The sequence below is a fragment of the Hetaerina americana genome, unplaced genomic scaffold, assembly GCF_022747635.1.
Source record: "Hetaerina americana unplaced genomic scaffold, ioHetAmer1.1.p SCAF_6, whole genome shotgun sequence".
In the NCBI taxonomy this organism is placed as follows: Eukaryota; Metazoa; Arthropoda; class Insecta; order Odonata; family Calopterygidae; genus Hetaerina; species Hetaerina americana.
Window position 1 is genome coordinate 58,369,657 of NW_027287205.1, and position 17,128 is coordinate 58,386,784.

At 36.3% G+C, this 17,128-nt stretch overlaps 2 protein-coding genes across 2 annotated transcripts; one reads left to right on the top strand and one right to left on the bottom strand.

The window, feature by feature from the left end:
* Positions 1 to 454: 454 nt before the first annotated feature.
* LOC139695167 (uncharacterized) lies at positions 455 to 10,688 on the top strand. The gene is made up of 3 exons (XM_071593832.1): positions 455 to 568; positions 5,707 to 5,895; positions 9,513 to 10,688. The coding sequence occupies exons 2-3, from the start codon at positions 5,728 to 5,730 to the stop codon at positions 10,545 to 10,547; spliced, it is 1,203 nt and encodes a 400-aa protein (XP_071449933.1). The 5' UTR covers positions 455 to 568; positions 5,707 to 5,727; the 3' UTR covers positions 10,548 to 10,688.
* Positions 10,689 to 12,543: 1,855 nt separating this feature from the next.
* Positions 12,544 to 13,523, bottom strand: LOC139695024 (microsomal glutathione S-transferase 1-like). Its single transcript, XM_071593609.1, has 3 exons — positions 13,200 to 13,523; positions 13,040 to 13,122; positions 12,544 to 12,837 (listed from the first exon to the last, which is right to left on the bottom strand). The coding sequence occupies exons 1-3, from the start codon at positions 13,317 to 13,319 to the stop codon at positions 12,594 to 12,596; spliced, it is 447 nt and encodes a 148-aa protein (XP_071449710.1). The 5' UTR covers positions 13,320 to 13,523; the 3' UTR covers positions 12,544 to 12,593.
* Between the last annotated feature and the right edge of the window lie 3,605 nt (positions 13,524 to 17,128).

Sequence of the window (17,128 nt, forward strand, 5' to 3'; positions counted from 1 at the left end):
ATCAGATGATCCATTACAAATTACTAAAAAAATTGTATACCGCCCATTTCAATAAACCTCAGGAGATTACCAAAATTCTTTATGAACAGAAAATGGAGAAAATTCTGTCCGTGCTAATGTTTTTGATATTGGATAATTAGATCATATTTACTTCAAATTAAATCTTGGAAGTGTGTGTATTCTTTCATATTTTGAGAATCATTAATTAGGTACCTTCATTTAATTTCTCAACAATGTATCATGGCTGTCAACAAAGAGAGGCTTGGTGAGTTGAAGTCTTTCAAACTCCTACTTGAGCCATTTTCTTGAGCCACCATGATGATTCATGCATTTCAATTATTTAGTGTTCTGAGAAATAGTTGTTTCATGCTTCAATGGCAGAAATGATGGTCTTCTACAAGGAAGTAAAATATGTAACATCCTGTTTTAGAAGGAAACAGGATGTGGTTTTAAATGTTTCCTGAGAGTGCATCATCAACTGTGATGATGTAGTTGTTCTCAGTCATACACATCGAGAGGACAAATAGAATTATTTAAGACATTTAAACTGAACAATGTATCTATAAAGGTATGTACATTTTGTTATAATTAAAGAATATAATGAGGACTTTCTAGGTAATATTGTTGAGTTTTCACTGCATCAAACTGTGGGGATGTCAATAGGAAGTTGGAAATAATTGAAATCTTACCTCCCCTACAGATTTTAATTCCCTGCATTAGCATTTTGCATTATTATTTATTGTTCTACATTTTATAAACTATCTGTGGCTTGGAACCAATAGGACTTTTGACTTTAAGATGGAACATGCTCAGGGATTCAGATAGATTATATTATAGTTGGGAGCAGCATGACTAATTCAAACATTTACCCAAGAGTGGATACAGATTCAGATCATAATTTAGTAATAATGAACGTGGTGTCCAATTCAAAAACATTAAACAAGGTAGACATTTTAGGAAATGGAATGTAGAATCATTGACCAGAATAATGGTATAAGAAGTGTATCAGCAGACTGTAGAGAAAATTATGGGTGAGAACAGAGGGCTGGTTACCATGGAACTAAATTGGGAACATATCAAAAGCCTCAAAGCAAAACTAAACGAAAAATGACAAGAAAATCATGGATTATGGGTGAACTGATTGGAAAAAGAGACAATATAAGTAATGGAAGAATGTAAGCAATGAGTGAAGTAGAAGGAAGTATTAAAAGCTAAATAATAATTGAGATGGGAAACAAATTGAGCAAAAGAAGTTTACAGGGGAAGGGTGAGATTTATGTGCAGTACAGAGAAGTCGGAGCACTATTAGGAAGTAAGAAGGGAAAATCTGTGATAACAATCAAAGAGTAGTCAGCAAAATATTAGTTGAACCAGGAAAGATCCAAGTGAGATGGAAGTAATATATAGAGGAATGTATGTAATGGCATTAGGCCTGTAAGATTAGGCATAGAAAGAGAATATGATGTAAATAAGGATAGTTTAGGTCCCAGCATACTTAATAGTGAGATAGAAAGGTCATTAAGGGAACTGAAATTAAATAAGGTCGTGAGGGCAAAAAACATTCCTGCAGAACTGTGAAAAGGTTGGAGGAAGAGTTTTTTTGGACTAACTCATAGCATTTAAACCATAAACAGAGTAATCAACCCGAAGGTTGGTTTGGTAGAGTTCACCCTATACTAAGCCTGGCATGTGAAATTCACACATCAGGGTAAGGGGGCCAGTTCCTTTCCCTGTGCCGGTTATGGTTTCCCAGGAAGACCTGGTACCCGAAAAATCACATGGCTTGGGTGGAGCTGCAGGTGCCCAGTGACTTGCCCGGGAATCGAATCCGGGACCCTCCGGTCAGTAGTCCACTGCTCTACCCCCTGGACTACCGCGACTCACTCATAGCATTTATGAGGTATGCATTTTTATGGGAGATTTGATCAGAACAGTTCCCAAAAAAAAAGAAAGTCAGCCATATGTGAGGACTGCAGAATGATCAGTTTGATTTGGCATGTGCCTTTCAGTGGTTCTCGGAATCATGAATAAGAGGATGGAGAGCAGGGAAATGATTACTTAGGCTCTAATCAGTTTGGGCTCAGAAAGGGGAGAGGCATGCATGATGCCAAAGCAGTAGTAAGGTCACTAATAGAGAAGAACATAGAATGCAATCAGGATGTATTTGTCTATTTCATAGTTTTGAAAAGCCATTTCTTACAGTAAATTGAGTAAAATTAATTAATGTATAGCATAAAATATGAGTACCTAATTTATTTATTTTCTTTTTATTGAGGTGAGATTAAAACTAAATAGTCCCTTCTTCCATCTAAATCCTATACATATGTACACTAAAGAGAAGTACTAACATCCAATTGATTGGGGGGATACGAGACTTATCCAGAACCTGTTCATCTCTTAGAATGCTCAGGTGTGAGTGATGGATGAGGAGTCCGGATGGGGAGTGTTAGGAAGAGGGTCAAGACACGGGTGTTCATTATCACCCATGCTAGTCAATGTATTATGGAGGAAATGGTTGAAGATGAATGGGATTAACTAGAGATAGGAATGAGTCAGTGGACAATTCATAACATCTGTTGGGTTTGTTATTGCATGAATGTATTGGACAGAAGTGCTATAGGTATGGGATGAGACTTAATATAAAGAAAACAAAGGCAATGTAGTTTTTAAGATAAAGAAAATCTATGTTAATTATAACAATAGGAGTTCATACCCTTGAGCAGACGAACAGTTTACTTATCCAGAAGTGTTTTGGACTGAAATGGTCAGAGTAGTAAGGAAATAAGACAAAGAATTGCATCAGGCCAAGAAGCTTTCAAAAGGAGGAGGGAATTGATGACAGGAAGCGTAGTTTTGTCCGGTGCAAAATCATGTTCATTGATGTAAGGTGATAGGTGTACATTGGAGGCTTTTGAAATGTGGGTGCGGAGAAGGTTAAGTGGACAGAAAGGAAAAAATGAGGAAGTGCTAGGCATGGTTGGGGCGGAAAGGGAGACATCCAAAGAGGCAGGAAAGATGGATTCAAAGGATTCTGAATCACAATGGGATGCTGAAGACTGTGATAGAGGGGAGAATGCTGGGCAAATGAAGGGGCAGAAATAGGATAGGCATGTTGGAAGGGAAGAAGGAGGTATTCGGAACTAAAGAGAGGCTCATTGTAGGGTTGGACGTCAGGTTGTGTTTTGCTAGGAGAGGCAAAGAAATATATCAATTTCCCATTGTGTAGGCTGTGTTCATCCAAAATCTACCTTAACTGATAGATTACCAATTACAAATATCACAATTTCTTCAAAACTATGACTATTATTATATAGTCGATTGAACTATGATGTGAGTAATATAATGGGTGCGGAAACATAACTTCCTTCTTTATAAATCAAAACCCCTTTAAAAAACGAAGTTATGTTGCCGCACCCTGTATAATTTCAATATATGGACACCTGCTTGACTAGACGGTACGTTCTAGATATTGGGTAATGAGTCATCCATCAAATTTTCATTGTTGAATTTTTTGGCCAGGATTGCCAATTAAATAAAAAATTCAGCATATAAGTTATACTTAAACTTAATTTTACATTTAAAAGAGCGCAATAACAAAAATTTATTTTTGAAAAGCCTCTTTCTGGGTGAATAACTGATTGTAGCACTTTTCCACTTGATAAACTGGAGAAGTGCTATGATCAGTTATTCATTATGTTCAACTTCCACCACATCACACCTGAAGTTACTCAATTTGCTCTTTCTGAGAATGGCCATAATCAACAGATTTGAACTTCGAAAATCAATGAGCGAGGTTTTTACCAGTCTTGCCCAATTTCAAGTAGTAGTAGTATTTAGGGGAGGCGACCGACAGCTGAGGTCATTTGCGCCATAGGGGATGGATAGGAAATGATGAAGGGTGGAGAGAAACCCGGCGTCGGCATTAGCCTACTCTTTACGAAAGGCGCCAAGGGGTCCACGGCTTAACGTCCCATCCGATGGACGGCGTACCCACTCAAAGTGCCCTCCACAAAGCACCTCAACAAGCCAGTACGATAGCCACCTCACCATCTTGATTCCCCCCCCAGTTTCAATATTCTAGCTCCTTTAAAAAGGGGAAACATATCCTGGTTTCTCTAAAACAGTTATCCAGGCTTTCCAATATCATTGTCATCAATGGTATTGAGTTGTACCTCCATTTTTCAACTAGGTACTGATTGGACATGAAAATTGACGAGTGATGGATGTGGTTACTCATATTGCTCTGGAAAAGTAAATTAGCCCTGAAATGTCTTCATTAACATTTATCTGTTAAAATTCTTTTTAACCTAACTCGGAATATGGTTTCTGATAGCCTACTAATTTCATGGTATCTTGACACACTGACATTGTAAGTAACATGCAGCAATTTAAATTGAGTAGACTTGAATCCTGTGATATATAGATACTACTAGTACATTTAAGTAAGGCATAAATAAAATAATGCTAGGGCCATAGCAAAAAATTTCTTTATAATGTTAAAAATGCAATGCAAAAGCTCAGGTTCAAACGTTCACATTGAAATCCACAAATTTCAGCAGATACCTAAAGCAAATAGAATGTATATAAGAATATATACTCAAACAAAAACTTGTTTGCTTAAAATACTAGAAATAATTTCCTTTGGTGCTCATTAAAAGCTAGAATACTGTAAATATGTAATTAGGAGTATACATATAATGTTAAAAAAGTTGTCTGTAGGGTAAATAGAAATTTGAAAATAATTTTAAAGATAGCTGCAGAATTTTGATGCATTAAAAGTACTTCAAACACAACATTTTAATTTACTTTCAAATGGGCAATATCCAAAGATCCACAACAAATTATCTAAGCACTTGGTCAAAGATTGGCATTGGCAGAGACAAGAGAAATGGAAAGAATTGATACACTTCTTATGGGAACAATGACTCATAACAAAGATTATAATTTATAAAAACAAAACTTGGTTTAACATTTTTGATAAGAAAGTTCATTGACTTTTTGGATTGAATATTGCTCATTCATATTATTTGGAACATATTGGTTAGCAATGAATTAAAATAGTCAATAGAGTGTTCTCCAAAGGTAAATTTTGGCATCTAAAAAGAGACCCATTCATAGCCAAATTTCCTAAATGTCTTCATTCAGATGCAAGTCTCTTTAGCACCAAATCAGGAACTTATAACCACAGAATACCATATGAAAGGGTTAATATAGCTTGCCATCCTCCAATTGTGCAGGTATATTTTAGGAGACGTATAGAATTTAGGGCTTGAACACTCTTCTGTCAGTTTAAAAAAAAATTTAAATAATGAGTACAATTATTTCTTGAGTTTACCAGTGGATGATATCCCAAATCATATTCTATTATTAAGAGCAGCAGTCACAGCACTTAGCACCTCATGAGGGACAAATTAACTCATAATTGTTTCTTAATGGGACTCTTCTGAAAGAGTAGGTAAAATAACTGGTGAACTCATGTTATATGCTGCTACTTAAGTGGGGGCAGGCTTGGACTACTGTCTTTGGCATAGATATCACACATAGATGGATTGTTTAAAAAGGCCAGGGATGGTCTCAGGCAGTACAAAATATACATACAATTAAGGAAAATATTTTCTTCTCAACATTAAAAAGAGGAGTGGAATAAAGATAACATGTTCTGCACTTATTAATCATTCATTTCTTGTTTACTTTCATGGTTCACAGGCAGGAAGAAAACCAAAAGCAATGGAAATAGTGGCATCAGGACAAAAGATCTGTAGTTATCTACAATGGAGCAAGGCCTTATTTCTCCTACCACTCATAAGCCTGGTTACTGGAGCGTGGGAAAAATACGCCATCGAGAACAATGAATGGCTTCATGAAGTCAAGTACATATGCCACAATGCATATGAGGTAAAAGAGTAATTTAAAGTTAGCATAAAATATTTTTACATATTTAGTTGATTTGTATGAATTTTAGTCAATGTTGTAACAATACCTTTCCATGTGATTTTACTGATACACCCCCAAAGAAACACTTACCCATCAAATGCAACAATGTAATCTCAACCACCCAATGTAAAACATGAAGAACACATTAAACAAATCACGATATTACTGTATCACAAGTTTATCCAGAAAGCATGAATGATACAAAGAAGATGCATATTAATCAATCTCCCTATAGTGACCACCAATTCGCTGATTACCTTCCAATTATAATGAAATAGAGGGGGGGAAAGAGACTTAAAAATAGAAAAAAATTGATACAGTTGCATTTGACACTAAAGTAAGATATATTTCACAAATTTTAAAGTGGGCCACTAATTTTTTCCATTGGAATTCAGCTGGAACCAAATGACAAAAATGTCATTTTATATTTTCATTTTCTAAGAAAAAGTCTACACATTTTCAACTAATAGAAAAATATCTTCTTAAACAAGCTACTAATGAGCATGATCTTTATGATTTATTATATTAAAGAATCAGAGCATGTATATACTTTGGCAAATATTACTTGAGATTTTCTTTTTCATACAATGCATAATCAAATTTTCAAATTGGTAAGCCACAAGATCACTGAACAGCTACTGGATTATCCAGGGTAATCATGCACAGCTACCCCAGTAAAGTAACAACAAAAAGGTACACAAATATTCTTCTACCCAAAACAAGTTTATGGAATAAAATTTCTCAAATATATTTCAGTGAATTAGGTGACTAGTCTGGCAATATTGAATAATGTACCTTCCATGATGCCTAAATATTATACAGGCTTACTTATATGCATTTTTTGATACTAGACCATTGGCTTTCACACCATTATTATCATACATTGTGAACATCCACCTTAGAATGACACTGTTTTTGCCATTATTTGGTGGAATTCCTGCATTATATAGATCAGAGAAGCTCAGCAATTCCACGGTCAATATTTATTGACAATCATGGAATGATACCATGTGGCAATCATTATGTGAAAATACAATATAAGGCCAGTAAATACACAGTACAGGAAGAAGGGGTGGGTAGAGGAGTGAAAGGTGGAAGGGTTTCAAGGAGTGTTATATTAGATTTGTTCAATGGGAGTTACTACCATCAGCCTGATGGGCTCGCTATGGGTTTTCCTCTGTCCTTACTCCATTAATATGGACGATTTCGTACGTGCCTTATTCTCCTGCAAACACCCCTCACCCGATATATACAACACTAGTGAGTTGGCAAGTGAAGGGACACTTAACTACCTGGATTTGTCTTTCCGAATTTCTCCATCTATAGGAAACACAATGTTACATTGACCAAGTGATACACGCCCACTCAAGACACCACATCTCACAGAAATTAACACCATTTTACTTCATGATACATAGACTGTGGAGCATACTGATGTCCAATGCAAACTAACACTTAGAACTCCACACAATAAAACAAATATCAGCCAGCAATGGATACACTATGATATCACGGTAAAAGACAAAATTTACAATAGGAAACACACACAAATAGCCAGGGAGGATATATGCAGCACCAAACCCAAAGGTAATGACAGACCTAAGTGGCATAGACTCCCTTTCCTTGGGAAAAGATCACTTAGAATCCAATGATTACTCTCTAAGGAAAATTTCAAAGCCACCTTCTACAACAGACACACACTCAAAGACATTCTGAGAATCAAAAAAGACAAAATAGACATCATGGAACAAAGCGGAGTACACAAAATTTGCTGCAAAGACTGCTAAGCCATATATATTGGGCAAACTGGGAGAACATTTAACATCAGAACGATTAGCCTGCTTCACAAACAACAAATACATACACTTCTTAATACGATAAGTACCTATTGACACACACCCATCAGAGTGCTTTCCAATCCACGATCCTACACATGGAGGAGCATGATCCTAGATTCGATGCACTCGAAGAATTACAGGTTAACACCCCCGTACATTCCAAGGAGCCCCCCTGATTAATGAGCTATTGTACCCTTCCAGCTCTCCCCTCTGATTTTTCCCATTATCCCACCCATCTCCCACGACCATCAACCTTTCGCTACCCCACTCTCACCCTTCACCAGAATGCATCACTCCTTCAAACCCTCCCCCCACCACTTCTGTCTGAAGTGTATATATATATATATACATACATACATACATACATACGAGGGTCATCCGGAAAGTAGTACCCGTTCGTGCCGCATGAAGTGCTGACGACGCGAGTAGCCGCTGGACGAGGTCAGATAGCTTCAGTGGCTTGTCTGCCTTCTCTGAGCCAAGTTGCGTGACGCTAGCATTGCCTGTGTTGTTTCTGTGATTGTTTACAATGTTTAAAAAAATTGAGAACGCCGCCAGTTGTGAAGTGAGGGCAGTGATTAAATTCCTCAATGCAAGAAACGTTCGCCCATGTGATATTCATCGCCAATTAAAGGAGGTGTATGGAGACAATGTAATGGACGAGTCGTCTGTTCGGCGGTGGTGTCGCAACTTCAACATGGGGAGGGGGAACACACACGACGATGAGCGTTCGGGGAGACCGTCTGTCATTACAGACCAACTGGTGAGCTCAGTTGACGAATTCATGAGGAACGATCGGCGCGTCACAATTGATGACATCTGTGAGCATTTTCCCAATGTTTCTCGAACAATTGTTCATGAAATTGTTAAACACCATCTGCATTATGCAAAAATTTGTGCAAGATGGGTCCCTCGCGTATCTCAATGAGCTGGCGGCGAAGGACTATGCAGCAGGAATACAGAAACTTGTCACACGTTATGACAAATGCCTTAATTTGCTTGGAGATTATGTTGAGAAGTAGTTTAAAGTATCCTCTTTCAAATAAAATTTTTTATGTTTGTTAATATTTACTTTTGTGTCTTTATTTCACGAACGGGTACTACTTTCCGGATGACCCTCGTGTGTGTGTGTATATATATATATATAATATATATACATATATATATAATATATATACATGGCCTGATGTTGTATTTTCACCTGATGATGCCACACACTGATGAAACCAAGATCATAAATAAATATTAACTAGAATTACTGCGCTTCTCTCTTATATCTACCCTAGAACTAAAATGGAAGATTCCCACCTAAAGATTTTTTGTGAATTTCTAAATATAAATTTTCTGTTAATTTTGAATCAGTTTAACTCTTTCTACAGACATTCCTCAACTAAATGGAAACAAACTTTTTCATGTTCATAGCATTCACAATGTGCATCTAATAACACTCATTCTCATGAAATGATTTTTCCAATTCAGAAAGCTTACAAGGAAACTTTTTGTCAGAAAAAAAACTTTTAAATTGGAGATTTGTGAAATTTTCTCCACTCATCATGTCATAAAGAAGTGGTCCCAGTCGAATTTCTCTTGTAGAAATATATACAGAGCTGCATTCACCTGCCTTTTTCTAAACATATAACATGTATTAATAGTTACTAGTTTTCTTTTTAGTTAAAATTAGTACGCATCAAGTTATCAGGGAAGCTTATTATTGAGAATTTTTTGTTTTCATTGATACAGGACTTGGAGGTTACACCAGATCTAAGCATCAAATTCTTAAATGCATCCACTTTGGAGATTTCAAAATGTAGGAAGGTTACTTTGCATTCCAATCTCTTCAGGAGATCATATGATTTGCATTCCATATCAATATCCCAGCTTGATGAATTATCCATCGATCCAGCACTCTCCTTCCCAGTTTCCCTGCAAAGTTTATCTCTATCATCAATTGAATCCCTTGATCATTTCCCTGTTCCTGGACCAAGTTCAGCTCTCCTCCAATCTGTCAAATCATTGCAGTTGCTCAGCCTTGAGAACATCACTATTAAAGCAGCACCCACCACTTCAACTTCATCTTTCATTGATTTGCCCATCACTAAGGTCCACATGAATGGTGTCAAGTTCATAGGTGATATTCCTGCAGGTATGCTGCACTTCAATACCAATTCCTTGGCTCAATTTACTTCAACCAATTGCCAATTTGGTGACATGGTTGAGGGCTCCATTTATATTCATGCCTCTGGGAATGTGAACATTGACAATTGCAAATTTAAATCAATGCAACAAGAGTCCATGAAGGTTTATGGCCAAAGTATTTCATTCAATAACAACATTTTCAAGAACCTTCATTGCACTCATAGCATTTTTATCCAAGGTTTCTTGAATGTTTCTATAACAAAGAACATCTTTAAATCCCTCGATGCACCACATGCACTTTTACTGGATGCCAATAAAAATGCAGCAGTTTACATCAAGGATAATCAACTTCCATGTGGCTGTTATGCAAGTAACTTCATTCCAGCAGCACCAAGAACAATCAATCAATCAAACTGTGCAGTACAACACTCCATAACCTGTGCTCTACAACAAAAACAGCACTGTCTACAGGCAAATGGGAAAAATGAAACTATCCAGATATCGAGATCAGAGCTGCCATCCTGTCCTGATTCAGAAACAGAACCAACATCAGGGTCAGTGGGACATGGCCGAGTCATTGGTCAGAATATTGTGATGGTACTGTATTTCAGTTTTCTCATGATTGTACATATGATATGATGTGCCAATGCACTTAAGCTATAATTTGGTTGATACTACCCCAACTGGAAATGTACTCCATTCAAGGCACTATACCTGTAGCTATAATTATAAAATGTAGCAGAGTGATAAATTTTTAATTAAATTACCTAATTAATGGGATTTACTTTTTGTTTTTATACGAATTGTAAAAATCATTTTCACAACCAATACCTATTTCCTCCAGGAATTCCCTCAAAATTTCCAAACTAAGGTCAGCCATAATATAAGAACTTATTATTTATAATGGAAATTTTCATTTTTTTAAATAAAACACCGCATTTCAGCTAACTGTAAATAATACTACCAATCACATACATTTTATCAAAATGACAATTAATAAAGTAATTCATATGGATGCCAAGTCTCATTCCAAGATGACAGAAAAAAATTGAACATATTGAAAGTGAGTGGGCGGCAAAGATTGCGATAGGTGTAGCTTTAGTGAGAAACAAGAAGGAAAAGAATATGACTTATTCACAGTTGGAAGGGAAGTATAAAAGTATGCAGACTTGAAGATTGATTTACTTTGACCCTACTCCTTTAATTTAAAGTGCTATGTTCATTAGCAGAACACAGCAGAGTGCACTAGCTTCCAATACTACGCAACAGTATCTCACTTTCAGATTTATAGTGCTTTTAGCAACTTGAAATATGCAAGGAGATACAAATTTTACTGAAGAAATTGAAGGGAGGTCTGAAAATCCTCATTTCCAGTAACTACATTCCTATCGGGGCATTTTCATGCAATCATTACTTCCCCTGTAAAATGCAGAGTATATCCTTTCACTGAAAGATATGTGACGTAATCACAGCTTTAACTTAGGCTAACGGTGACCATTTCTGCAACGTTCATGGTTTTTTAAATGAATATCTATCAAAATTAATGAGCATAATTTACGCAGAAGACTGAATGCTGGAAGGATGACGCATTAATCACAAAAATGAATAAATCAAGCAAACATAACAACCTACATCTATATCATCTGCCCGTTATACCCATGACTTAGCACCTACTTGGAGAGAACAGAAGAAAGAGCTCTTGTCACCACTTATTTGTTTAACACAAAGATATTTGTTTAACAGGAGCGTTCACCACTTATTTCAAATTTTGGAAGCATTCTGTGAGAAAATGGCTAACCAGATGCTTGCCAACACAACCTTCAGACGATATTAGGAGAAATGGGATTCAGATCCTACTTCTTAAAAATGGCTTAATTTTAAGATGCGAGTTCATTAGAATTTGACTGAAAAATTACCTCATTATCACATAGCCCAGCTCCCTGGGCAAATGTTATTACATAAAAGGAAAGTCCTTCAACAAAGTACAAATGGTTTGCTGCTATCACTTCCAAGCCTTCACAGACTGCAACCTAAGAGATTTATGAGAATGCAGAAAACAATAAAACTTTTAGGGTGGACTAAAATCTACCATCCCTTAATCAACTCTGAAATAACAAGTCAAACTTGAATTCAACCAAATTTCAATCACCGAAAATTTCAAAAGCGGCTTCATGCAAACTTGAATTCAGGCTTCGGGTATAAAACAAGCATGCTTTATGAAAAAAATATTACTGATGCTGGATACCCATACATTGATTTTCTTGTTGATCATGATAATTTAAATATCCATCTGCAAGTTACCCTGTTGGATGAAAATTCATCTGGGTGAATACTAAGATGGATGCTATCAGCAAGCATTATCCTTCAAAAGTATCAAGCTACACTTTACACCTGCAATACATTTTAAAATATCAGAAGAATTATATTTACTAATCACCTTTGGTTTCAACTGCTTCAGACAGGCATGCCCTGAACAACTGAAAAGTTGGTGAAAAGGTATCCCAGTCTGTTTTTTTTATTTCCTCTCTTAGTAATTGGAGGGTAACCAGAGCAACATATCCTTGCACTAAGATTACGTTAAGTGAAGGTGGGATTTATCGCTGGAAAATTATGGGTTTAATAATTACTCATTGAATATATCAAGAATATTAACTTGGTTTATTCATAAAAATACAAAATTAAAAATTAGGCAAAGTGCAGTATGACTTGAAGAGCCATGTATATTGTCACACCAACTCCTGCGAACCAAGACAAAGCCCGGGCAGGCTGAGGCATAACAACAACGGCATACACGAATGTATGCATAGCCCGGGCGACAAAAAATACTCGGAAGAGGTTCACGGCAATAATTGCTTGAGGCTGAGTTAGAACATACAGCAAACCAACAATCCAAAATATTGGAATGTTTTCGAGATCGTTTAAGTGAGCCCTGTAATTAAATATAAAATTCCGATTAATAAAATATCTTCAGCGTTCCAACCATTGTCTCGTACATACACATATAGTTGCTATGAATTATAAATAATGGTGTATTATATCTGTTTATAACCGAATGCTTTGGAAAATATTCTGATAGCGAAAACCTAGTCTTAAATTCACAATAGTGATAATAGGGTATCACTAATCCTTACCGTCTAACTCTTTCTATATCTGGATCATCGTGTTTTACTTTAGCTTTGTTATTCATTTTTGCGTCCTCGGGACTAGCAAATATCTAAAATGATATAAAGGCGAATTTAGAATTTCATCGACAGAAAAGTCAAATCATGGTATTCTTCAAACATTACAAACCTGTTTCTTGAAACGCTGTTTCGCTGTCAGAAATGTTACAACAAACATTTTAAAGGCTAAAAGAGTGGAATATAACGCATAAGCAGCAAAAACAGGGTTTTCACGAGTTAGGAGTTCCATGATGAACGAAAGTTGACAATTCAAATATTCTTAATACACCGTTGTGAACCACCACAGAATTGTACAAATACTCAGCCGGCCGCGCTACGTCGAAAGTATCGGTTGCGCAATCCTGTAAACAACAAGACGCCGAAAACTGTCCACTCACGGTCGAGTCTCGCCAGCCTATAAGTGAACATTGACACCACGCGTCAGATGACTGACCTTGGGGTGCCCTCGCCTAAAAAAGCTCAACAGGTGTCTGGAGCCATTCCGTCCTTGCTTACGTAATTTTTATCTCACTCGCCGATCTTGTTTTTGTGTTGCGCTAAAAGAAAAAAATGAAAATATTCTGATCCTCCAATCCTTTTTTTCTGCACCCCTGACGTGGCGTCTAGAGCCGAAGATTTAAATTTTGGGCGCCTAATACGAAAATGCAATTCAAACTCGTATGATTTTAAAAAGGCCAATACTGAATAAACCTTTCAAGGATTCCATCAATAAGAGAACATGATTTTTATCTCGAGCAGTTACTTTGTAAGTGTAATTTCAGAGGCATCACATCACCAACTATCATCGGTTTTGTAATGCCAGGAGGCAGTACTGGATCACTTAATGGTCAAATATTTGTTTCCCAAACGGTGCTCATTGGAGTTTTTGGATAGCATACAATTAGTTCGATTAACAATGAGATACTTCTAGCCATAGTGTACAAAGTTCTGTGTGGTAGTACCAGCAGCTTTCTTTGGAGTATACAATTACCTAGTCAAGATTGTAAATGGTTAATTCATGTTTGCACATGGAAAAATCCACCTACTGTTGATACTCTGCACTTAGTTAGCAAATTATAATTTAGTTCTGTGATTTAAGAACATTAAAAAATTTGACCCCCATAAAGAAAGCATTATCTCATAACAAAAAGGGAAAGGAGTAACATCCAAAGAACAAGAATGAGCCATTTAATATAACCATTTAGTCCATACACTGCAGCTTACAAAGGAGATAATTGATTTTTCATAATTTCTAGGTTATTTGTGGATGTGAGAATTTGAGGAATTTGTACATTAAGGTGCAACCTGGAAGTAGTCAATTCACTCTTGATTAGACTGTTAAGATTCATTGAGAGGCAATTACTTTCATTTGTAGCGGAGCTTATCAACAAACAAATAGAGCGCTTCTTTAACCATGGCTCCCTCAAGTGATTTAGCAATAGGAAATCTACCATTTAGATGTACAAAGACTCATTTCCTTATCTCTCCTAATGAAACAAAGCATATAACCTGACATTACAATAAATCCTCTATCTTTATCCTCTTATACATCTCTACCTTTATCCTGTCCTACATGCCTATCCCTACCCCATCCACATTTTGCCTAATTTTCTTCCCTTGATCATATTCCATTGCAATCAAAATGCTCTACATCCCCTTTCCTGCCTCTTTTGGATTTCTCTAAACTATCTTCTCTACCTCCCCCATTATTCCTAGACGAGCATAGGAAAGAAAATGTCTACTGCAGCATTCTAATTTGATGAATAGATTGGGTCTTACACAATGGTGTAAATTATTGATCATTAATATAGCTTGTTAATTTTTCTAAGTTTATTTCATTAACAAAAAAGTCACAACAATTTTACAAAATAGATATCAATAAATGTTAAATTTATTAAACAGAAGAGAGTAAAATCATGCATTTCGTATGATTTTACACGTAGTTCTGTTCCCTTTTACAGGTGGTGACCTAACACGTCCTCGCGGTGGCTTGCGGGGTATTATGTAGATGTAAAATGAACACAAATAGGGACCCAATAACATTTTTATATAAAAGATCGAACACAGAAAAAAAGACAGCATTATGTACACAGAAGCCACACATATATCTTATGAGGGGTTCAAGGTAGATATCTCTTGGAATAATTCAGCAAATAGTAAAATGCAAAAGGAAACAGATGATTAAAATAATATAAGGACAGCAGTAAAGAGTGAAAATAAGAAATGAAGAGGAAAATGGACTGAGGACATTTGCAGAGATATTGAGGAAATTATGTCCAAGAGAAACACTGAAAAAGCTCAAACCCTAGCCTGGAGGATATTCCTAATGAGAACAAACCCTTGAGAAAGAAAATCGCAAAAGTTATAATTGGTGAAGAGGAATCCACATTGAGATAGAATCAATTGTATAAGGAATAAATATACACAGAACAAATGTATCCAGGAATTGTAAACAGGACAATTAGGAAATGATATCAAGCAAGAAGCACAAAGAGTTACAGATAAAGGAATTACACAAATAAAATGCTTTACAGAAATTTATCAAGCCCTCAAGGAGTAAAAGTACACTAAAGCACCAGAGCCAGATCTAAAACAAGCAACTGTAAATAGGGCCAAACAAGCACTTCATATCAAAAGCAGATTGTCAACAGGTGAAGGAATCAAGACAGGTATGAAAGTTTATGTCAACCTATTCATATATTGTGGCATTGTACAGGGTAGAAGGCTGGGCCATCCTAGACAAAAGACCTTCTGGACAGAGTGAAACATAAGTACTCATTGACAGAAGCAACAGAAAAAAGAATAAGCAGTCCAGTAGGGAACTTGATTTGACATTTAATTTGAAATATGTTATATAATCCTATGTGCTAATTGTAGTATTGTACATGGTTAAAAACTTAGGCATCCTAGAAAAGGAGAGCAAATTTGATTTCTTGAATGTTCTTGAGCCTATGTGTATGATACTCTGGATCAACAAACAGGAAAGAATTTCTCAACAGAGTGAGGGAAAGTATTAGTTGACAGATGAAGAAGCAATTGGCAGGAAGGACACCAGATAAGATATAGATTGAACGTAATGTGCTAGAAAAAATTAGAAGCGTTAAAGAAAAGAGGATGACCTAGGATAAAATTTATGGATGGCAAAAACGAATAAATTTGCACTAAAACTATATTAATGAGCTTCTCAATATTTATCACTTACTAAGAGACAAATCTGCCTTTCTGAGAGTTTCATTTTGCCCAGCCAGGCAATCTGATAAAGCCCGGATTTATCTGAGGCATTCCATGGATCACCTTTATTGTAAGTCATCCACAGCTGTGCCTTAGCTGACTGCTTGCACCTCAACCCCTGAAGGCCATTCTTCATCCAACAATCCTTAACATACCTCCTAATTCCATTCTTTCAGGAATACCAGAGACCCCTCCTAAAGTATTTTAACTCCCCACACCTTATTTCTATCAAACTTCCCCAAGGTGTCCAACAACAACGCGACAGCCCCCAAAGTGAGGGCAATGGGAATAGTAGAGATTTACAAGTACACCATAAAATTGTACCAGTAACATTATTCACACAAGCACGATTATAAAGGGAAAAGTCTACGAGTGAAATTTTTACTGGAGAAAATTATGTGACAGTTCTATTGTTAATAGCTATTTAATAGTTTTTCAAAGAGAATGTGAAGTTATACTATTAGACATGCTTTTTTCTTAATTCAAGGAAAATAAAGTGATAGCATTATTTTTTAAACCCCTAGGTATTTTACTTTTTCCAGTCATGGAATGAAACCCATTCATTTCCATTAGACTAATGATTCCCCCAATATGGATATGCACAACATGGCAGCCTCACAGAACAAAACCCACACATTCGGGGAAGTTTCACTGCATATGTAAGTGTATTAACCTAAAATTTTTTTTAGCTATTATTAATTTCAAATATCAATATGACTGGCCCTTCAGAACATAATAATGAGGTAAGGAGTTGCTTCTCTAATGGAAAGGGTTTCCACTCACCATTGCCGCCATTTCTTCTGGAATTCAAGTTCCGAGAAGCCTTCC

Bases quoted from the DNA above. Each gene is read 5' to 3' on its own strand.
- LOC139695167 (XM_071593832.1), top strand. From the start codon at position 5,728: ATGGAAATAGTGGCATCAGGACAAAAGATCTGTAGTTATCTACAATGG. The intron at 5,896-9,512 runs GTAAAAGAGTAA...TCATTGATACAG, and splicing joins TATGCCACAATGCATATGAG to GACTTGGAGGTTACACCAGA.
- LOC139695024 (XM_071593609.1), bottom strand. From the start codon at position 13,319: ATGGAACTCCTAACTCGTGAAAACCCTGTTTTTGCTGCTTATGCGTTA. The intron at 13,123-13,199 runs GTTTGTAATGTT...ATATCATTTTAG, and splicing joins AACAGCGTTTCAAGAAACAG to ATATTTGCTAGTCCCGAGGA. The intron at 12,838-13,039 runs GTAAGGATTAGT...ATTTAATTACAG, and splicing joins GATATAGAAAGAGTTAGACG to GGCTCACTTAAACGATCTCG.